Here is a 23,980-nt window from a genome sequence, read left to right on the forward strand (position 1 = left end):
CAATCCAGCCAGCTGGCGCCTGGGGGCCGCTTCAGGGAGACTCGGGGTCTACGCAGCATTCTCCTTCAGGAGAAGCGCGAGAGGCCTAGTCCGTCCTCTCCACCTGGGAGAGGAGGCGGGAAGGGTCGGTGCTGAGCCCCCAGACTCACTAAAGGGACCCAAATGTCAAGAAGGGCTGTGATGCAGGACAGGAGCCCAGCCGGTCAGCAAGGAATCACATCGCTGTGACTGTGGGCCCTGACCTCTGAACCCGCGATCTCACTGTCCAGGTGAGAGCGCAGGACTTCACATCTCGGACACCGCCCCCCCCGCCCCGGCACCTGCTCAGCAGGCCGCCATCCTTGGCCCCTGCCCCGCCCCCCAGAACCTGGCAGCACCTGGACTATAGTCACGTTGAGGTGTCGAGATTGGACTGACAACCCCACACGCCAAAGCACGTTTCCGCCAGAAGACAGAGAGTCCTGCCGTCTTGGGCAAGAGCCGGGGGGGAGTTGAAGCCTGTCTGGGTGCACGAGTCACTGCCTGCCCAGGTGCCCTGAGGTCACCCGCCCGCCTGCCCGTGATGCTCACAGGACAGAGGAGACCGTCCGGGGCAGAGCAGAGGCGAGGGAACCGCTTCCCAACACACAACACACACTCCGGTCCTGGCCTTCTGAATAAGCTGTGAGGACTTCTCCACTGACCCTACAGTAGCTGTGAAAAATGGAATGTGGAAAAATGGCTTTGTTCCTAGGACAGTGACCTCCTTCTGCAGCCTGGCCTCATTCAAACCTTGGAGGGCAGGATGCCTGTATGTCTGCTGTCTCATGAGCGACGAGATCTATGATGATATCTGTTTGGCAAAAGGCTTATACTGTTAGTAGCAAATCAAGATGCCCGAAGGCAAAATCACCTTGATGTGGAAACTTCCTTGCCCACGAACAGGAGGCAGGGTTACCCTGAACAGCCCACACCCAGGATCCAAGGTGGGAGTCTGTGGTCCACCCTACAACATGCATCACATATCTTCAAGGTTTTTAAGGATGATTTGTAAAGTGGAAATCACAGTATTATTATAAAATAAAGTAGATACAACAGAATGTATATATGATGAACTCTCAGCATCTCACATTTGGTATTTTTCTTTTTTGATATTTTGGTAAAAATTATCCCGGAAATGCCTCAAACGGCCACGGAAGAGAAAATTCAGACTCCTCGCTAATTTTCAGGGTCTTGGCCTCTGTGTCCTCAGAGGCAACAACTATGGCTTCATTAAGAAATAAAAGGTCAGAGAAACACTTTATCGGATACTGGAATAGAAACATCTTTCCAAGTTTGGCCATCCCCGTTCAACGTAAAATAAAGTCATGCCACCGGTGGCCAAGTTTAAAAATCGGATTTTTTTTAAACAATAAACTATACAGATACGGCAAAACCGGTTAACAGGCAGATCATTTTCCTTGAAAAAGAAAAGATGCCATACATCTAGAAGACTTTCCACAGAACTAAGGTAAGTCGGTGATTCTCAACCTTTGGTGGCCTTAAGGATCATTGGAGATTCTGCTTCAAACAGAGCATGTCTCTACCCTGCAGACCTTCACTCGGGACCGAGAGCGGGTGCAAATCCACAGTTCTGCCTGGCACAGTGGGTGGTCAGCCTTGACTCGCACTATGAGAGACTCTGCACGAAATCACACACACGGTCACTGAGAAAGGCCAATTTTGAGAAAATGAATATATTTAAAATTCCGTATGTATTTCCTATGAACAGATCAAGCTCAGAGAAAATTATTGTTTCTAATTTAGTCCTCCATCCCAAAGACAAGGAGAAGAGACATAAGCACAATTTCATTGAATGAACTGGAAATTTCCATTCAATTTTCTTGAAGAGATGAGAAAGCATTTCTAATGAGACTGCAAATTGGGAATCTTGGCAACATTCAAATGTGGTAAACGGTCTTTGTCTTTGAAATGCCATCTGCAGTGACCAGCGAAGCCAGTAGGGACCAAATGCCCTGCTTATTTTTACCACAAAGGCATGCGATTTGGCTTTTGGTACTGGTCTGAACTTGCGTATGCTCTGAATTGCTAGTTTATTGATTTCAGGACACGGTTTACAAAAAGAAAGGTCTAGAAAATTGCTTCTGTATTCAATTCCTGACCCTTAGAATCCTACTGCTCTTCTACGCTCAACCAACCAAATCTTCATGTTTATATAAACTAGTGACCCAGGACCTGTTTACAAAACACGCTCAATTACCCCTCGCAAAACCTGCCTGCTGTCGGTCTTGCCAAATGTGCCTCACTGGGGAATGCTCTGCTCTGGGATTTCCGAGAGAATAAGGCAGGGCGTAAGCAGAGACAAACCCTGGAAGGCACAGCTCTTACCCCGGGATAAGATCCTTCTGGCAGTCGGGCCGCAGAAGAGCCAGCCCACAGTTAGGGAGAGGAAGCGTGGCCCCTGGGAGGCCTGGGGGCTGCCCTGGCCCTGCTCTGGTCCTGGAGCAGCGGAAGCCCGAGCCCAGGGATGAGCAGGGCCACCAGGGAAGGGCAGCCAGACCCGCATTATGCGACCAGCACAAAACGCTAACTTCTAAGACTCTATTGACTACGTGAGACACGGGAGAGCAGAATCATCAATAAAACTGCTTGACTTGTTAAAATATTAATACAGCGCTTGGGACACATGTAGCCTGTGATGCAGACGTGAGCTTTGCGGTTAGAAAACTTCATTACCAGCACCAACGCTCAGTGATTTTAGTGGCGTCCCTCCCTGCAGGACCTCGGCTCCCAGAATCACGGCAGGACCCTCAGGGCCCTGACCTCACACGCTCCGTATCTGCTCTCAGCCCCTGGGACGTGAAAGCCCCAGAGCTTCTCATTTATCTGCCTGGAGACAAACACGGGTCAGTATTCCAAGCACTTTGTTTCCAGCTCCTCATTTTCTTCTGTGTTGTTGATACTGATTCAGGGAGTGTCTTAGTTAAGCCAGGGAATGTCAAAGGCTGCAAACCTACCAGCTTCCTGGAGTGGTTTTCAGGAATAATTACCAATGAAATGCATCCATTAAACGACAAAAAAACATAATTAGTGGCGCTTCGTCAGAAACACAGACTAGCTTACAACCTTCTGCCGTAGTTTCATCACAGACACAGTAAACCCTTTCACATAACAGGCGTCCCATTGAATTTAAGCAAAGTCTAAATAAGAATAATACCATGCTCAGCAGATCAAAAGGAAAAGCAGCCCTGGTCCACAGGAAAGGTCCGGATAAACTCAGGAGGGGGGCATCTGACAGTAAGACTCAACTGTTCACAACAAGGTGAGCTAAGCCTAGTTCACCTGCCATGAGACGCGCGGACGAGACATAAATCCTATTCGGTTTGAACCTTTGGCTCAGGACGGAAGGCTGCAGCCGCAGGGGGTTGTAGGAGCCTCACCCACACAGGGTTGAACAGGGCATGTGCGCCCACATCCAGGGGTGAAGAGTCCATCCTTGGGACAACGGCCGGAAGCACACGCAGGGCGTGTGCACAGGACCCGAAAACGTGCTTTCTCCTCCAGACCTTGGTTTCCTGACTCTGAATGAGAAAAGTGGCCTCTTGGTTCACAGATCCAGCAGGTGGCGACCCAGTCACGGTCACGTTCACCCTTCCCTCCAACGCTGCCCAGAGGTCCTTTCAGCCCCTCCCCACCAACACCACAGGCCCCGAATTCAGCCCAGGCGGCTGGCTTCGGGGGACACCCCACTTTCCCAAGGACCCCAACTTCATCTCATTTCATATCAGGCTTCACAAAACATGTCCTTTGAACAGAGAATGTCGAGGTGAGAAACGAGTGCGGTTTTTACAGCTCACAGAGCCATGAGGTCACCGGTCCACCGGCAGCCGAGTGACCCTCTGCCCCAGGTGGCACTGACCACAAACCCTCTTTCAGCTGACGGCCCAGCAGCGTCTGCACCTTGACAACTGGAGCACATCTCTCCACGGGGAGCCCAGCACTTCTGCGGGGGGACTCAGAAGTGTCCGGAAGTTAAGAGCAAGCTGGCCTTCGGTCTGGAACCAAAAGAATTTTTTAACAAAGACTCCGCAAAGTGACAGCTGCCGGATTTATGCCCGCTTGTTCCTGAGTAGAAAGTATATAAACCCATGGGGAAAATCATTTTTATTAAAAATAGAAAAGAATGAGCATGTTGAAGCTTTGGCAAATAGCTTACTTTTTTGCAGAATAAATGAAGCGGCAAGACACTGGCAAGCTAGTGGGTTCCCTTCCTGTGATGGGGGCGGGCAGCTAGCGCTGATAAATGCAGTGATGGGGAGGGCATCTTCCAGACATAAGCAGCCCACCCTTCGGGCCGGGCTTTCTTGTGGGCTGGGGAGCCCTCGCCCTCCTCAGAGCACTGGTCCCGTCTACGCAGACCATAGCACCCTTGGGGTCCGGGTGACCTGACCGCACGACGGCAGCTAATCCACCTTGGGATTAGCTTGAAGGGACTTCAGGCTTCTGGGGAGCTTATCTGCAATTTCGCTCTCTGGTACTTTCATGCTCTTTATTCTTTTCCCAAACGATTTTCTTTAACACAAAGTTACCCAGAGATACCTTTTCTATGATGGTAGAGTAAAGTTAACTAGTACGGTCTGGAGGGAAATCTGGAAACCTGCAACATAGGACTACTTACAAGTTCAATAATCAACGTGTAACAGTCTGTTACACATTGGATACAGGATATCTGCAGGGCCGTCTACTTGTGGCTGGTGGGTACATCGTGCCAGTGGTATCTGGCACTTGGGTTTCTGAACCTTACATGGAACAGGTAGGTTAGAAAACAGTGGGAACGGAATATTCACAGAACTGATTATGTCTGAGCCGGTCACGTGCTAATCACCCCCAAGTGTTGGTTTCCTTCTTGGAGAACCTGTCTATTGCTCCACAATGACAATAACACACCCAGACGGCCCTGGACAGCGGCCCTGTGGGTGGATTTTGGACATATGACAGTTAATTGTCTAGGAAGGAATTAACTGCAGGGCCAGCTCCCAGAGCTGTTATCAACGTGGAAGCAGATTTTAAACACCAGGGATAAACTGCCGCACGGCAGAGCCCAATCCCAGCTCTGTTTCGCCGGCCCCACCAGGGGAAGTCTCTGTCCCCACCCTCGTGCCACCCCGTCGGGTGATGCCATCTGAGCACACGCCCTGGGGCCCCGCCTGGCCCTCTACCGTGTCCTGAGGTCGTCTGAAAAGTGTTAGGAAAGACAAAAGGTTTCAGCTCGGTGCTTTCCCAGAGTGCAGGGTATTACCCAGCAGGACATTAATCTTCTTCGTGCCTGTCCACTTCATTTCATCAAATGAAGGTGCCTGTCCGCCTCACTTCATTTCATCAAATTTACCTCCTTCTGGGGCCACGTTCCTTCCCCAAGTCCTCACGTCCCTTCATATTCTGATATCAGATGCCTTCAGCCCTCTACATGCATCAAATGGAAAAATCAAACTACCGGACTTTAGGAACCTCTCAACCACTCGAAATCACGGCTTTTCCCTTTAGATCACTAGGGAACACTCTTCCCGTCTGCTAGAACGCAGAACCGTCAACAGACGCCACCTCAACCACCGACCCTGTTTCACTCTGCCGAGAACTGCAAAAGCACCTCAGCTTGATGTCTTCACGACGAACGTGTCCACGTGCTAAGATGAGATTATCCTTACGGTAAATATAGGGGGAGAAAAGGGGCGCGTTATTTAATATTATGCAGGCCATTTCCCCCTGCATTTTGATATTTTCTGTTTTCTGGTTTGGGTCAGTGGAGTATTTTAAGGCAGAGAACCTGAGGCCTGGGTAGACGGGGAGGGCGGTGGTGACCCCCTGAGGACACAAGGACTCAGAAGCACATGTCCCTGGGGTCCCACGTCTGTTTTCCGCAGGAATGGGACTCAAAGAGCACCCTCAGATGAACATGGGGACCTTTGTACCAGCGGCTTTGTACTATTACAGGTAACCTGCAACGAGGTCATCTGAATCTGGCTACTGCAGGAAGATCAGTTTCTCCTACTTCCCCATCACCCACCTGGCCCTTCTCCAAGGGTACTTCCTGTTCTCAGTGCCTCGCAGTGTCAGGACACCACAGCCTGGGTGCACAAGACAGCCGGGGAGCACCTGAGCTCAGGTCTGTCCCACACTGGTGCCTCTTCAGTGAGCCTTTCCCCCCATGTCCTCTGAGCCCACCGTGCACTCCTCTCCCCTACCGTCCCTGGTGGGCACTGGAGTCGGTCATCAGAGCCCCAGTGGGAGCCTCACGTGTGTCCAGCACCATGACTGGACGGGGCAGGCGAGGCCTGGGCCACGAGGGACCCGCTGGGAGGGAGGACAGGGCCCAGCCCTAGCTTGAGGAGCCCCAAACCTTCAAACCAAGGCCACCTGGGCAAGGCCTGGGACAGAGGGAGCACGTCTCGCAGAGGAAGGACCGTTCAATCCGCAGACATCAGTGCATTCCTGACTCACGGCAAAGCCAAGCTTCCCCGAGGACAACCTATCGTAGGTCGATCGGCACGAACTTCATTACACTTCAGGGCACTGGATCCCTAGGTTACCCAAGAAGCAGGCTACCCTGATGGGCTCTGGGGACCCGTGTCACTCAGGCCTACAGTGAAGGGGGGAATCAGAGGATGAGTGGGTGTGGGCAGGGCACAGCTCAGGCCTCTTGGTCAACTGGACAAAACCTGCCATGGGACCGCCTGTAAGGGAAGCCGTGCCCAGGCGAGAGAAAGCAGGGGTGGGTGGTGGCCAACAGGACCACCCTTCTGAGAAACCAATGTGTCATCTCAATGCCTATCACGTCCTGGACCTGGAACATCACAGCTTCAAGTACCAGCACCTAGAAAACAGCAGGACGGCCTGAGCACCCTATACACATGCGGAGAGCCGACGTCATGGGAGGGGGCGTGTTTCCAACACCTCTTGCCAAGCTTCCCATTGGACGTGTCTATTATTTGCTAATTTAACGATGAGAACTGTAGGTCTCCATGTAAAGATGGATTCTGTGGAATTAAAGGTGCAGATTCTACTGCATGAAAGGTGCTACCACAGCAAAGATTTTAGTTAACATCCAAAATGCTTCCAATTGCACCGAAACTCAACATCAGGTTCTTACTAAATATCGAAAGGAAGCATTAGACGTGGAGCACAACAGCCAAATGAAAAGCCACCAGATCAACCCTTCCTTTGCCTCCAGTGAAGGGGAGACACACCCGCAAGTTACCCTGCATACCTTGCTCTTAGGTCTTCTCTAAAAAGCGCCTAAGATCTTACAAGAAATTCTTTGAAATTCACAGTGGGCTCAACACCATCGGGGATGCAATTAGGTTTTCCTTATCCTTTCAACCACACACCGCGTAAGGCATCTTGGGGACACGTGCAGGGCTCGTAGAGTCGGAACCAGGGTCCGAGGGGCTCCTCCAGCCCCTCCTTACGTCCTCCAGGGCACAGGTCACTACTTTGTCACGTACCCAACGTTTCTCCAAAGAAGAGCCACAATGACATTCACAAAATCTTGCATCTGTTAATTTCAAGCAGTAGTGTCACTGTCTATTACCACGTTTCCACCAAAATCAGTTCTTTATAATAATGAATGTAGGACACGAGGAAGAGTTAGATGCTGAAATCATTTTTGTTAAAATCTGGCATTAAATTTCACGTTAAACATTCAGCCAGCGGAGGCAGGTGTCAGAAATCGGGGGACGCGGAGTCCAGACACCTGGGCTGCACACCTGGCTACCCCCAGCCGCCAGGGGCCTCAGGGCTCTCCTTATAAAAGGAAGGGGCTGATGAACAGATCCCCAGAAGCTCCCTCTAATTCCCCAGTCTCCTGAGAAGGAGATCCAGTCATTTCTTCCTAAGAAACTGCTTGGGGGACTGGAGTTTAGGGGTTATTCCATTTGAGGAGCCCTAGGGTGTTTCACTGTACGCGTCTCAAGCACGCATCGCATGGGTGTAGCCATGTAAGTATGAGGCACGTTAAGTGCACCTGAGAAAATCTTCTGTGCTATCAGTAAACCAGAGTGAACTTTATCTTATTTACAATTAATTAAAAGGTATCTTCAAAGGGTCTCTAAACAGTTTAAAATCTCAGCGAGAGAAACATGGATCAATCAGGACAATAAAAGCCAAACACCTGCTATTTGAAAGCTACGTGTGACTCAGACACCAGGAAACGAAAGGACTGGGAGGAACAGCCCGGGAGACTCGGGGCTGCTCCCGCCAGGACACCCCCTAGGCAAACACCCAGGCAGCAAACAGCCCGACCCAGGGCCCAGCCACAGGTCCACGGCGCCCACGGCCCTCCCTGGGGTCGTCCGACATGTGACTAATTCCAAGAACTTATCTTCCAAGGATCCCTTTGGGGAATGTTCCCTGCAGACGCCGCAGCAAGCTTCCCACCCATGACCCAGAGTCCTCGTCCGAGGACCCAGTGGAATCAGCCACACACACTCTGGCCGTGGCTGGCCAGGCTCAAGCCTCTGGCCTGAGTGCCTCACTCAACAGAACCTGAGCTGAGAGCACCTTCTTACATGAGCCCTCGTGCCAGGAGCCAACCCGGCCCAGGCAGGTTGGCTTAATCACCCGTGTCCCAAGTTCCTCATCTGCAAAATGGGAAGAACTGAGCGCCCACTGCATGGGGAGCGGAGGGGCGGGAGTCAGCACGGGGCAGGGGGGTGTCACTGCGAACGAGGTCTTGGACGCAGGAAATGTCACCTCCACCCTGACCTCCACGCTACCAACCACAGCAGCGGGAGCCCTTCACAAGCTCCCTAAGTTAAACCGCTGCATCGTGCTGACCCCCGAGCTGCACCCAACAAACGAGCTCTTAGTTATAAGAGGAGAAGGGTAATAAGAACACACAACTACACAGCAGTTGTATATTGTGTATACAACACTGTATACACAGTTGTATATTGTGTATGGGGAATGCATACAATATACAACACTGTATACACAATATACAACTGAAGACCCCTAGCTTTCTGCTCCTGCATGTGGAGTTGGCCTGACCGACCACAGGGTCAGGAAGGCCTCCTGGGGAAAGAGCTGGTGTTTGTGGAGAGCGAGGGGCAGAAGAGAGCAAAGGCCCGCAAAGCACAGGCTCGCTGCAGGCGTCAGGCGAGGCTGCAGCAGAAGGGACGGCACGCGGCGCCTCCACGCCGAGAAGAGCCAGGCGGGGGGAGGGCTCCTGGGGGTGCTGGTCCAGCCCGGGGCCTTGCTTCCCTCCCCGGAGCCGGACTCTCTGCCAGAGCCCCAGGGCGGACAAGGTGACCAGGGCAGCCTGGGTCACCCATGTGGTGACAGAAAAGGACAGTCCGCCTCCTGCAGCACTGGAGGCCGAGCCTGTGGCTCACCCAACGCTCCAGAATCCGCAAATCCAGGAATCACAGCCGGAGTGGTGGCCCCTGAGCCCCAGACCCCCAGGATGGGTGGGCACCGTGAGACCACCGCCCCCGGGGAGGCCGGCCAAGTCCTCCTGCCGTGACCACTAGTCACCTCTGAGGACCAGAGACGGGGCCGCAGCGAGGCGTTCTCCTGCACCAGAGCCGCGACGTCCTTGTCTTTGGGACACACCTGCAGGATCTCATCATCACAAGGTCCCTCCAGTCTTTTCCAAACAAGTCCTAGAGGCCCGAGTTGTCCTAAATCCCACATCCGAGTGTGTCTCATGACAGGACCTACAGTGTCTATCAGAGAAGGACAGCAAACCCGAGGCAAGGGAGCCAGGAACAGCTACAATGAGAGACGAAACAGATCGGGGATGCTCCTCTTAGACTAAAGGGAAGAGAAGGAGAGAGCTTCTGGAAAACCAAAGCTTCTGGAAAAGCCAGCGCCTTCCCTCCGCCGGGCCTACTGTCCAGACGGAGTCCCGGCAAGACCCTGAGGGAATTCGGGCTGCGGGAGCAGAGGCCAGACTGCCATCCCACCCCCCGGCCCGCAGGGCTCTCCGAGGCGGCTGGGAGACGTGTCCTCGGCCACCGCAATGCTGTGAGAGGATGATTTCAACCACATACGTGAGACTGGAATCCAGCATCCTGCATCTCTACAAACGGTGTCTCCGGGTCACCTCATAATTCAGAGGCAAACACAGGGAATGAATCACTGTCATTTAGCGAGTCCCACAGGAGGGCCACTGTCACCGCCTGTCACGGTCCCCAGGCCTCCAGGCTCACCCAGGACGCGGCTTCCCTGAAAGACAGGCCGTGGAGGCGGCGGCCTCGCGGTGGCTGCGTTTGCTCTGAGGTTTTGGTTCCTGGGATGCAGTTAACCCGAAGTCTCGCGTGCTTTGGTTCAAAGTATTTAAGCATCGACCCCACTTGACAGTCCACGGGAGAGCCCAGGTTACCACAGCTCGCAAGTGGGGCTGAGTGACGGGAAACCTCAGGAGACCAAGGCCGTCCAGGAGGGGCACCACTCTTCCGAATTTCGTACCGTTTGCCCAGATGAAACAATTCCAGCATGACGTGGAGAAGTAGCCACGTTACGTTCACGTGCGTAATCGTGCCCCTGGCCAGGTCTTCTTACAAGTCCTGTTGCCTCAGTTTCACTTTTATTTCCCTGAGCGCACATCTCGCGGGCACAACTGTGAAGACAGCACTCGTTAACCTGACCTCGTGATGAGCTCCCTGCCTGGTCCCCACGTGGGCTGTTAAAGCCCCCTCTGCTTCCCGCCAGCTCCTCCCCAGGGCCCAGCCGTTCCCACCACTCTCAGGGGACCTAATCTCTGCTCTTCTCCCAGGAGAAGAAGCCTCACACTTCCTCTGACCAACTGCACCTGTCGCCCGAGACTCCAAGGCACTGTCCTGAAAAGGTGATGGGGCTTCTCTCCCATCTCACCTTGATCTGGCACCAGGCTGCACGGCTTTGCTGCCAGTTCAAACGAGGCCAACCCGACGGAGGTCAGCACAAGGAGGACGTCACCGGGAGGAAGCACGGCCACTGCCCTGGGTCCCTCCGCTGGGTGGGACGCCCGTCGGACCTTCCAGGGCTGACAGGCTCCCGGCACTGCCACTCCTTCTCAGGGGGAGACTGCCGCCTGTCACAAAGCTCGCCGTGTACTTCTTTCACATTTTAAGGAAAACTCATATTCCAGCCCCAAGCCAGCTGCCCCGTTCCCGTCCAGGCTGTGGGTGGAGGAGAGAACATGGCCTTGCAGTGAAGACGAGTCAGCGGAACAGCTGGAAAGGCCGAGGGCCTCCTCGCCCAGCATCACACCTGCACCACCAGCCTGGCCCCCGCCCAGCATCAGGGCTGCTCCAGGAGCCTGCCTGCACCTCTGCTCTGACACCTGGGAAGCCTCCTCTTGGCTGCCCAGCCCTCCTCAGGGCCCTTCATGCTCCGCTCACCCCCTGCATCCTTCCAGGGCCCCAAATGAGGCCCCCACCCGTCTGTTGGGTGGTCCTCTGCACAGGATGCTCCCAGCCCCCTCCCACCCCCCTGGCTGCCTCCCAGACCCTCAGGGCTCAGCTGAGAGCCACCTTCTGGGCCACATTTCTGACAGTGACATCTGGACACTGGCCCCAACCCTTGTCCATTGCTGTGTCTGCTGGACAAAAGGCCGCATGACGCTGGACAGTGACCTGTTTGCCAGCGACGGGCACCCGGCTGAGAGGTCAGGTCCATCACTCCTCCGAGCACGTCCAGACACAGCCCGAGTGCCATTCGATGATTTTACTTACACGTTTCACGGTGCTCTTGCTTACCTTTTCTCCATCAAAGCCCCTCCACTCCCCAGGATGTGCGTTAAGGGAATCCCAAAAGCAAACTGATGGAGCGCTGGGCTGAAGGATGAGTCAGTTACCTGCACCCGTCCTCAGGCACAGCTGGGTGCCCCACTGGCAGACCTCCAACCCCCGTCCCCTGCTCTACCTTGGGAATTCCGAGACAGTGAGGGATGCTGAGTCCTAAGAGCTTGGATCTCACTGCTGCAAAGGTACAGAGGGCTGTTCTGAGCGCTCAGTGAAACTGGAAAACCCAGAAAGTAGTATTAAAGGAGAAAAAGTGAAAAAAGACACCATTTGTAATTTTTTTTTAAAAAGTTAGAATTTGGTTTTGAGTCAAGTTCTGGGTTAATTTACATATTTTCTCAGACCCTCCACTTCACTGAGCCCCAGTCCTCGGGCCTGTCTGTCCTCCCTGCCCTGACCGGAGACCCGAGCTCCCTGGTGTGGGCAGGAGGCAGCCTGGCAGGGTCACAGCGCAGACGAAGGGCGAGGCCGGCTGGAAGTGACCACGTGCACACGGTGCAAGACTGCAGAAAGCCCGAGGGCTGGAGAGAGACAGAGAGAGACAGAGACACGCAGAGAAAGAGGGACACAGAGGTTAACTAACTCTCTACCATGTCTTGGCCAATGAAATTCTTGTACCCTTTTGTGTTAAATTAGGGGGTTGGATAAGAAGAGCACCAGGGCTGACGTGGCAACAGTCCCCAGGAAGAAAGGCCTGAGGGGGCCCCTCCCCAGGCCTAAGCCCACAGCCCACTTCCTGACCTCAGCACTCGGGGGACACTGCACGTGCGCCCACACCGAGGATTCCACACTCGGACAGGACAGAGCGTCCGGGGCGTGTCCACGCCACTGCGCTGCCTTCTGGGGGCAGAGGGGCGATGCCGGGCGTCCAGGCCCCCCGGAGTCTCAGGAAGCCTCTGGGACCCAGCATCACCTGCCGGCTCCCCGAGTCCCCCTCATAGACACGGGGACCACGGCGAGGCCGGGCTGAGCCTGGAAATAAGCCAGGTTCTGAAGAGGTCACAGCTGCGAAGGGACCTCAGAACACGGGCATGGCCCCTCCGCCCAACGTCTGCGGTACGACCTGCGGCCACGGCTGCAGGCAGTGAGGCTGGCCTTCCTCTGTCATGTAAAAAACGAACAAGGGAAGAAAACGGCGGCCGAGAGGAGGCAAGGGGAGGGAACATTGGTGAGAATTTGAATGGGGCCAATTAGGACTTTTTAAACCACCTTCAGATCTTTGGATGCAAAGAAATGTAACTGGTTTCTGGCCAGAGGTCGGTAAGAAAGTGTCTGAGGGAAGCGGGGCCGGGGCGCACCTCCCCCGAGCCTTCCCCCAACAAAGCGAGTTTGCAGATTTTATTGGGAAAAGGCTCGGCTGGAAGACAGGCTTTGAAAGCCTGAGCACAGACTGTTGATTTTCTGCAGTTAATGTTCTTTCGGGTTAAAATCCATCATAAAATGGACACGTCTAAGAACGTCCACCCCCAAAGAACGCTGAAATACAATATTAATTTAGCCTGCAAGTAAGGGAAGCCACTGCTCTGAATAAAATCCATTCACTAAGTGACCAGATCTTGCGGCAGAAAGGAAACTGCATCTGCCGGCAGCCGGGCCCAGCAGACAGCCCACTGGGGCATCTCTCCTGGCTTCATTTATTAAAGCCAAAATCCTGCCTCGGGTACACAGCACTCTTACCTGGTATTTGAGTAATCGCCCTGAACTTAACCTGCATATCCCAGACTTCCAAAGAAAGTTGCTGGAAACCTCAAATAAAAACGTCCCTTGGTTGTTAATTCCCTAATTTAGTGTCCCTGCATCATGAGTCAAACCTCTAAAACTGGAAAGTTGAACGTGGCGCCTGAACCCAGGCTAGGTGACGACCCAAGTCGCCAAGTGGCAGAAGCTTTGCGGGGGGTGGAGCCCGAGCCCACCCGCGGACCCCTGCCCGCCCGCCCCGGCGGAGCAGGCTGCTCTCGGGCGCCCTCGTGTGGCCGGCGACGGAACAGTACGAAGAGGCGCTTCCCCTGGAGCCGCACCTGCGTCTCAAGCCGGGTGTAAAGGGCGGAGAGATGCCACGGGCGCGGGGAAAGGGATTCGTGACTCCACCTGGATTATATCTCCGAGTGAAAAGAAAGATCTCGCTTTGGCAACTCCCTCCAAAAGATAAACCTCTGAAGAATGAAGACCTGATGAGCACGAGCCCATCATGTGTGGATCCTGCAAAGCTACAAGCTTAGTCGACGTGTACGTTCAGGTCAGAGCTGTTACTCACTTTCCTTGCCCTGAGGTGTTTGCAAAAATTTAAAACACACGCACCCACGAAAGGAACAGGGCGGCTTGGCAGGGCTGTTACCAGCACCGGAAACCGGCTCTCTCTACTTTACAAGAGAAAAGTGCAGGCTGTAAAGACCGTTTACTGCGTTACACTGAAGTTTCGGTCCGCGTGCGGGATGTTCTCACGCCGGTGCTGGGAGAGCAAGTCGGTGTGCCCAGGAGACGGCAGCCCTGCGCGGTGCAGCACGGGTGGAGACCAGCGCTGCCTGAGTACTCGCAGCGGGTCCAACGCCTTCCTTCACAAAGTGTCCATACCGGGCCTGAGTAAGAGTCACAGGACGCGTACTTGGGAGTCCAAGTTAGTGTTTGATGATTTGTAAGTCACCGATTCTTTCCGGAGCACGTACCCAAATCCCCTGGGGATATTTCCTGGTGCAGGGAATCGTTGCAGCAGAGACAAAAGGCCCTGGGTCTCATCTCCTGGGAGTGAGTCCCAGCCCATCCCTCAATGTCCCCAGGCCAACCCATTTACAGGAAGGTGGAGGAGTGCTTAGCCGATTTACGAGAGCCTGAGGGGCTAGTTCCAACCTGGTAACGGGGTCAGGACGCAAATCTAGTTTTAACAGGAATAACGTATACACCACTTACGGGTTCAAAACGTTCAAAGAAACAGTGCTGCGGGGGTGGGGGGGGGGGAACTGGCTTAACGGAACCTCAGATTCAGAAAGTGACTTGGGCAAGTGGGCCAACCACACCCCAGTGTCATCAAGCAAGGTTATGCTCCTCTGTTGAGATCTCGTGTCTGGTCCCGAGGGCTCATCAAAGGGTGTGGACCAACCAGAGCTCAGAGCAGAGCTTGGTTCAGAAAGCAGAGGGGGAACCTGCGGGGATGCCTTAGAAGGGAGGGTGGGAAGTGGGAGCAGGTGGGCATGGATGTCCGTAACGCACCTCACTTTCCGAGTTCCTCCAACACGGGAAGACGGAACCGGGCCTGGGAGGAAAGGGTCGGGACAGGAAGATACAGAAGAGGCACGGAGGGCATCTGGGCTTCAAAGACCTAGTGATCTTCCTTAAATACCTAAGTACGTGGCCCAAGGAAAGCACATGATGTGAACTGTTGATTCATCAGTAGATGACAATTTTAAAGATTATGTGATTCTCAGCCTGTATTAAAAGCAAGGTCCTCCAGGGTACCCAGGTCCAAGGAGAACCCTCCTGATGACAGGTTTTATTCCACAGTCAACGGCATTAGTGCAGAATTTCTCCTTACCTCTCTTTTTAATGTTTAAAACTTTCCACGTATCTGTTTCCCAAGGACAAAGGTCTTCCTGGCCTAGACTTTCCTTGGCGAGGGCCCTGATGTCACGGTCAGTTTGGTGCCACGGGAGAAACGGACCTTCCTCTCCTCCTCCTCTGACACAAGCACGTGCAACGCAACAGCCACAGTGGCCTGGCCGACAGCTCCTGCCCCTCTGGCACCGACGGGCCTGGCCCTGAGAGCAGAGCCCTGACCAGCGGTGGACATGACAGGAACTGAGCTCCGTCTGTCTGCCCCCGACTCGACCACCTCCCTGTGAAGAAGGTGACAGTCCCTTAAAACAGGGGCAGCAAACACTTAAGTGGCTGATCTCTGAGAAGGAGTGAGGGAAACCTTCACATGTATCTCCTGCTGTATACAGCTGATGTCATGTCACAGAAAGGGCTCCGGGCGCCATGCTGCCCAGAACCCTGACCCCAAGGCTGGCCATGAAATTCCCAAATGCCACTCACTCAGCCGTCGTAAGCCTGCAGCCACCACAAAACTGCAGGACAGTCATTTCTGTCTTTCAAAGGTCAAGTTTTTAAATTAATTGTAAATGTACTTATTTTTTTTAAGTCTTGATGACACAGACCCAAGTCCTCTGCGGAATGAATTGATAGACAACTGAAAACAGACAATGCGCTAGATTCCGCTAGATACCTTCGTTCAGACCTCTTGAATTGTTTTTTAAAATGATAAGCATAAACGGAATTATTCTATTTTTATTTTGTACTCTCTGCTCCATACTTAAGAGTGTTTCTCATCAATGGCGTGACTGTATCTTATGACGTCTCTTTATGTGACTCTGATGTGTCATGTAGGGAACGACCCCACAGTGACGTCCGAAACTGAGGAAGTGACCCAGAGCGGCTCTGTGATGTGTCTTTGCATTTGTCTCTTTTTCTCAACGTTATAAGAAAAACTATCGTAGCGCAAGGAAAGTGCAATTATGTGGATGGAGTTCATGTGAAGAGAGATGAACCTGTGCCTGAGTTAGTTATGTGAGTAACCAGAAACGGTTAACCAGATACGAGGAGGAAAAGGCAAGTCTACGCTATGTTCTTCTGAAGATGAAGTTGGGCCCCAGAAGCACTTAGACATGAGCAAAGAAAGGGAGAAAAGAGCAATTACACGTCAAAACCTCAACACTAGGGTTCAGTCGTGAGTTACGCGTCAGAGCGACAACACCTAACACGGGTCAGCCACGCCAGAGGTAACCATGGCAACCACACATCTCACCGTCCTCAACGGACAAGGTGCCCTAAGAAATTAAAATCAACAGTCTTCCCACTGGGCAATGTACTTTTTCATCATTCCTCAGAGTAATAAAAAAAACATTTCTTATGCACTTTTCATTGAAACGGAGAAATGTGGCTCCCTGGCAGGAGTAAGGGGTCCACTGCCCAGCAGTCAGCACTCACGTCTGGATCAGACGAGAGCCAGTGCCACCTTCTTCCGAGGCCCCGAGGCCCCGAGGCCCCACCTCACAAGCCACCGTGGCCTGGGCTAGGGAAGCGTCTGTCTTTTTCAGTCCACTGGGGGCTGGTATGGGATAGACCTGACCAGGACAGGCAAAGCCATAGGAAATGAGACAGATTTTCTTAATCCCAGGAAGGAAATCTCGTGTCTGCCATGCTGTCATCTCGTAGGTAAGCTGGACCCATTTGCTCCTGGAGCCTTGATTATACGGAACAGAGTCAAAGATAAATACACAAAACAACCCACCTTGGGCAAGAACCACCTATAGACTAGAGCATTTGGGGGCTAACAAGGTGACGAACTTGTTCTTTCAGCAGTGACTAAAACCCAACAGATGTGAGAACATCCCAAATGAAATGGACCTAATAGATTCTGCCGTGCATCCTGAAGTGCTCTGGACCAAAGATCAAACACACACAGACAAAAAAAAAAAAAAAACCACACACAGACGACCGTGTGCATCTAAACTCGTCATGCTTTCTGGGACTTCACTATTATTGGAAGACTCTTTGCCAGCAACCTCAAATGCTAAGAGTTGGCTTACCCCCTGACAAAAACATTTTAAAACTCTGCCGTCGGCATGGGCTTGCTGATGGACAGGGCCGGTAACACGATGCTGGGGATAAAGTGACTGCAGTGGCCTACCCACAGCACCAGGCCGGAGCACGGTAGAGGGGCCTACAGATGCTCTTGGGGCAAGAGTATGAGGGGAAGAAACTAGAAAACCTCTTACGGATCTCAGCTAGCGCTAAAAAAGAAACAGTAACATTAATGGTCATAGGAGAAGCAAAGGGAGTTCATTGTAATTTGGGCAGAGGCCTAAAAGATAAAGAAAAAAGATGACCAGGGAAAAGAAGAAAGTAAAAAGAGGGAAGATATGTGTTGAAGGAAGAAAAAGTTCACTTACTGTACTGACATTGCACCTTCCCTTAACTGCCAGTTTAATTGGTTAATATCCCACATCATGCCATACGTAATAAAAACCGGAATATAATTACAGTGTTACTAGACATCCCGAGAGGGCCTCCCTGTTGAAAATTCTGATGAAATCTGGACAGCTAGTACAAGTTTCCGGTTATAATTTCTTGTTTCTCAATCACGACAATATAAACGTGAGGGACCATTTCACTGGCCTCTATTTATTTGCGTCTTATTACAAATCCTTGCTCTTTGGTCTTCGGCCTGGGACTACAGAACCACACAAGACTGCCTATGATTATCCCTTTAGAATAACTTCTTCTTAGCCCATATGAAACTAAGATTTCATTTTCTGAAACCTTTCCTCTCTGGGGCTTCAGTTAAATACTCAATATATTATGGGTTACTTAAGCTCTAGAGATGTACAAATATTAATAGGGGGATCTTGTGCCATGACCAACACCATCAACTGGGGAAACATAAAGGTGACCGTTCTAGTTTCCTATAAATGAACTCAGAAAATTATCTCTTAATTTTTCTTCTCCAATTCCAAAATCTACCTGGAAGTCCATCACTCTGAGGCTATGACTCGTATGTGCGGAATAGTGTACCTTTTAATTCAAACATATGAAACGTTACCCTTGCCCTCTACGCCAGTGTTCCACTGCCCGTCTTAATAACAGCCTCATTCTAAATTCCTAGACTCTCAGGAAGGCTCATTTTGATATAGAATTACTTAGAAATCTGCTCTGTTCTGAACCATTGCGACCTGTGTTGGTTAGATCAATGCCCGTTTACTGCACAGTCTTGTTATAGCCTGAAGTTGCTTATACTTTTATTTATGGTCTTGATTTCAAATCAAAATTAAAGTTACTCCTCCAGATGTTTGGGTTTGTAGTCGCCATGTAAATGGGCTTCTAGGTTGGAAAATTTTGATGATGTTTAGTTTCCTTTTCCTTAACCACCTCCGTGGTCCGTCTTCTGCTGATGAATGAAACGCAGCCTTCCCAGAGCAGCAAATGTACTCAGCCCATTTGCAGCGGGAGAAGAAAGAAACCATAATCGTTCCCTGAGAGCCTGGGCAGCGAGTGAGAACAGCGTCAAGCAGGATGGTCCACAGTCGCCCGGAGCTGGCGGGGCCACGCCAACATCCCAGCAGCATCAACATTAGACCCTCTCGGGCCAATAATGACACACGGTCACATGTACATGGGAGCAAACCCTGCCTTCCCAACTCCTTCCTTCTCTTTCAAAGCAAACAGATACACACAGGGGTGGAAAACAGCCACTTCAACTCTGTCGGTACACGTCTCCCCGACCGACAAGTCCTTTGCCCTCGCCGTGTGCTGGAGGCCAGCCAGGCTGGGAGGGAAGGGGCAGGGTCGAGCTGGACCATTCTCACAGGAGACCCAGCAGCAAACAGTGCAGGGAAGCCCTCCACCCTGCCTAGGGAAGAAAAACAACCTCGGGTTGAATTTCTAAGCATCTGGATCAGGGCAGTGTCCGGGGCTCCAACAGGGCCTCTGGAATATGGACACGGCAGAGCCCTGCTGGTTAGGCTGCTGGGAGATCAACGAGAAAACACACACAACGTGCCCTGGGAGCAAAGAAAGCTCAGTGGTGGACAGGAACCGGGGGAGCACCGTCACGGGTGGCCAGAAGCCACATGAGAAGGGGGCCTGTCGGCCTCTGCGTCCTCAGTGTGGGCAGAGTTCCCCTCAGGCAGCTCTAAAATCAATCCACTTGCCCCCCGCAAACACTCCGGGGAAGGGGTCACGGGGCACATTGTGCCTCACAGCCCGGAAGGAAACACCCAGGGCCGGGCTACTGGCTGTCTAAGTCCGTATAGCCGCCCCTATGATGCGATCATCTTTGAGGAGTAGAATGATGTGTAACCAGACCACTTACACTGGCAGGTATTCCCTAGTCTCGGCCATGAGCAGAAATTTTTTAAAAAGTCAACCATTCTCAGGAAAAAATGGACATGATCCGGCCTTAGAAGAAGAAGGAAGAAACAGAGGGACCAAGATTCGGGAAGGGTCGATACACTTCACAGCACCGTCTGCTGAGTGGAAACAACACGGGGCTCACGGATGACCAGGCGATTATGCAAACCCTCAGAAAGTCCTAGGAAAACACACAAAGGTGCCATTTCTGAAGAATAACTTCGGTGGGAAAAAAAGACAATTATCAAGCAAAGCAGATTCTCTTAGTCTTAAACAGCAAGTAGCAGAGGTGATCAAACCCACTGACACATCCGGCAACACTGTCCCCCAACTAAGACCTTTCACTACAGGGAGAGGAAAACAAAGGCGTCATCCAGGGAAAACAGCAACAAGCTTCTAACCCCCAGAGGCAGCGCCTCTTCCTGTCTCTACGTGAGAAGAAAGGGTGGTACAGAAGGGGGCAGATGGGCGAGTTTTCTCACTTGCCCGTCCACGCGGACACCATTCACCTCAGTAAAGCTCATATTCACCCAGAGCAAAGCCCTGTGCTCCACACACACGCCCCTGACAGACAGAACCCCCGTGAGGCCAGTGTCCCCACATCTGAATGACACAGACCCCTGTGAAAACTATGGCATCGGGCCCAGCGGCATGGCTGCTGTCAGGAATAAGGTGAATTACAGAGCAGACACATGCCGGGTACGTGCACAAACGCCTTACCTTTAATCCCGGCAACGTGCTGAACACGGGGTATCGCTTCATCCCCACTTTACAGATAGGAACACTGAAAATGAAGAAAGCTAAGTAACTCGCCTCGGGTCACACATCCAGACGACTTCTAGTGGTCACTCCCAGTCTCCCAGGGACGGGCACTGTCTCTCTGATTTATTAAAGACCAGAAGTAAATCTTGCAGAGAGAAAGCCATTGCTCTGGAAACAAGAGATCCCCCAATACTGGGAAACGATCTGAAAAGAGATGAGCACCACAGAAAATCCAGCACCTCCGACATTCCCTCACGGCCCATCAGCAAAACTTCTTGATGTCTTAGATAGCGGGGGGCGGGGGGAGTTTGCCAAAATATGTCGTGGCTTTAAGCTTTTCTCCTGGGCGCGAAAGCAGCACAGTGCTTTTCTGCAAAAGCAGTTTTAAGGCAGAAGGTTTCCTCAGGAAGTACAGTCAAAGGGGGCCACATATGTACCATTTCTGCACAAGAATCCCACCTGTAGCTGGCATCACTGCCACCCGGGAACTCCTGAGAGCAGCCTTGGGAAGGCAAAGTACGAGGGGCTTAAAGTAAATGCTTAACTAAGAAGAGTGGAGGGCAGAAAAGAGAAGAAAACCTGTAGAGATTTCAGTTATTCCAATAACTAACGCCCTATTCTGCTTTTCCAACCCAGGAGGTTCCCTCGGGGAGCACCCAGATGACGTGTACCCTGGGCACTTTCAGGAAATCTGTGGCCACCATAGACAACCTGCTGCTTCATCTCTGGAAGAAACGTGGGGTCTCATCTTGAGACTTGGTCTGTTTCTCTGCAGCCTTGCATGCGCTGTGGCGGGGGAGGGCGTCTAAGCGCCTGTGTGTGTGTAGATGGATAGACACACGGATACATCGAGCAAGGCTTGCTCCACCGCCCCTCTGCGGAGATAAAGGCTCTACAGGGAAAGCCGAGCGTGTGAAAACCTCCTTCAAGCTCCAGTTAGCAGTTTCTAATCTACAAGTCATTTGTGAGACACAAGGCAGGGACCCCAGAAGAATTTTAGGTATGAACCGTGAACTCACTAACTCCCTCCTGGTACTGCTCGAAAGGAAAGAAAAAAAAAATGAAAAAGAGGCTCGGGGGCTGCTTGAGCGTTGCTGAAAAGCAGAACCCGACTGCAGCCCATCTCACCCGTCGGTATTTTCGATACAATAAACGCCTTCAGGACGAGCCCCCGGCCACTGAAAAGCATCTCCCCACCAGAGGTGTTCTCTCTCCCTTCGTGTTTTCTCAAGCACTTGTTCAAAAACACATTTAAGTGGAATGTTTTCGTTTCTGCAGATTGCATTAATTATGGGTTTGCAAGCCCACGAGGTCTGCCCGAGCCGGGGGCTGGGACACCAGGGACCAGCCGGCGGCCGGCGGCTTGGCTCGGCCCCTGCGCGGAGCTCCGCGCTTGGCACTGCGCGCCGGGCGGCCGGGCCCCGCCGAGAAGTCGCAGCTAAGAAAGCAAAAGCCGCCGCGGTCGGCGCGGTGACCCTGGCGCTCGGTACACCCGTTGCGGGGCCCCGGGGCCGGGGAGCGCAGGACGCGGAGCCCCCGGGGGCCCCCAATTTCTGCCTGCTCTAAGCAGGAAGGAAGACAATGTTCACTTGTCGTGTCATCTGCTTCCTCCAAGTTCACGTAGGGAGGGTCTCCGGGAGGGTCAGGCGAAACTTGCGTGGCCCACGAGCAGGGTCCCCTCGGCAGGCAAGCGCCACGCGGTCCGCGCGGCCGCGCGCCGAGAGCCGAGCCCGGGACACACCGGGCCGGGTGGGTGCCGAGGCCCCGCCGGGGCCGCCCTCGGACAATCCGCCGGGCGGCGCCCTCGTCCCGAGACCTGGTTTCCGCGCGAGGCCCTGCCCACCCCCCGTGGCTGGGGCGGCACGGGACCCCCGGCCCGTCACCCGTGCCGGGGGGACCCCAGCAGACCCACGCGCGCACGCCGCCGAACCGCCCAGGCCCCACCTGTTTCGGCCGCGCGGGCGGAAGGAGGCGCCACCTCCCCGAGGGTCACCTGCTCCCCGTGCCTGGGCGCTTCGGCCTAAGGGGACCGCGGGGACCCCGCCGGACCCTGGCAGGAGGCGGCACGGCGCCACCGCCAGGTCCCCGCGGGCTGGGACTCACCGTGAGCGCCGAGAACTTCTGCGCGGGCGCCTGCGGGAGCAGCCCCGCGAGCAGCGGCAGCCAGCAGAGCCGGGGGAGCAGCATGGTGACCGGGCGCGGGGCCGGCGGGGCTCTCGGCCCCGGAGGGCGAGGGCGGCGCTCGGAGCAGCGGCCGCGCCCTGCGCGCTGGCACGGCGGCCGGGGAGCCGGCGGAGGGGCTGCTCGGGGTCCTCTTCCCCAGCGCTCCGGGAGGCCCGGACTCAACCAGCTGCCCTCCCGGCACCCGGCGCTCCTCCGCGCCCTCTGCGGCTTCCCTGGCTCCTGTCAAATAACTGCCGAGCTTCCCGGATCCTCCTCCCGCCCGCCCGCCCGCCCTCCTCCCTCCCCCCCGTCCCCCAGCCCCACCCCCCGCGCCCGCCGCCGCGCCCCGCTCGCTGAGCTTGGACGCCCGCTCTGCCGAGGGGCCGCCCCGGCGCGGGTCTGCGGCAGCAGGAGATGGAGAGGGGGCCCCCAGGGCTGTGCTGTATCCCGCGGGTGCTGCGTGCGCCTGCCTCCTTCCCTGCACGCGCGCACACACACGCACACGCGTGTACACACGCACACAAATGCACACACGCGGACACGCACACGCGTGCCCACGCCAACGCGCGCGCACCCTGGGAGGGCCCCGGGCACGACCACAAGATGCGCATCGCCCTCCTCCCATCCCAGGGCCCTGACCCGGTCCGCGCAAGAACGGCTCCAGTGACCGGTGCATCCCACAGAGTTAACTCGAAGCCTAGGTCAGTCCCCGGCCATCCTTGGTCTCCTGGAACTCTGGGCTCTAATGCTACCTCGTCCAGCCCAGATTGTCGCCTCTCAAATTTGCTGAGTGATTAGCTGGCTCTCCAGTAAGGGCAGCTGTCAGCACAACACGCAACACCACCCAAAAGGTTCAAGGAGCGTGGCGCACCTACAGCATTTTTCTGCAGGTGAATCCACTCGGGGGCTTTTAGGGACCTAAAGATCTCGGGTCTGACTTGCACGTAGCAGTGACCTGGGGCAAGTGTGGCTGGCGGGAACGTGCCTGCTTTGAAAGCGTTTCAGGTGTTTCTGAAGCAAGCACAGGGGGTGTAGAGGTTGCAGACTCGTCGGTGGAGACTGGTGGGAAACCAAGAGAATTCTGCGCTCTGGACAGTATCCATTGCAGACAACATTGCTGAAATAGTTTCTCCTTGGCTTAGGGCTTTACAGGAAAGAGCCCTAATTCTAGCTCCCACAGAAAACCAGAGGAGTGAAGATTTGCAAGAACAATGCTTCGATTGACTCGTCAGGGGCACTGAGAAAAAGAACAAAACAGAAAATCCAAATCGGATTTTTTAACCCCATGTTTAATCCGAAGCTTTGGCAATGAGTTGGGGGGTGGGCAGGGCTGTATCCGAAGATTTGGGGCCTGGCTGTTGAGACAAAGGCAGGGCTGTTCCAACCACTGGGTC

The 23,980-nt window shown here is 53.7% G+C and overlaps 1 protein-coding gene across 2 annotated transcripts in view; it reads right to left on the bottom strand.

Moving 5' to 3' along the window:
• The window catches only part of SMOC2 (SPARC related modular calcium binding 2), a 154,179-nt gene extending 131,366 nt beyond the window's left edge, over nt 1–22,813 (bottom strand). For both annotated transcript variants that reach the window (XM_060029625.1, XM_060029624.1), the window contains exon 1: nt 22,527–22,813. In XM_060029625.1, coding sequence (XP_059885608.1) covers nt 22,527–22,610 — 84 coding nt within the window. In that variant the 5' untranslated portion in view covers nt 22,611–22,813. The remainder of the gene's footprint in view (nt 1–22,526) is intronic.
• Between the last annotated feature and the right edge of the window lie 1,167 nt (nt 22,814–23,980).

This window comes from Delphinus delphis, chromosome 14 (assembly GCF_949987515.2).
Source record: "Delphinus delphis chromosome 14, mDelDel1.2, whole genome shotgun sequence".
NCBI classification, from domain to species: Eukaryota; Metazoa; Chordata; class Mammalia; order Artiodactyla; family Delphinidae; genus Delphinus; species Delphinus delphis.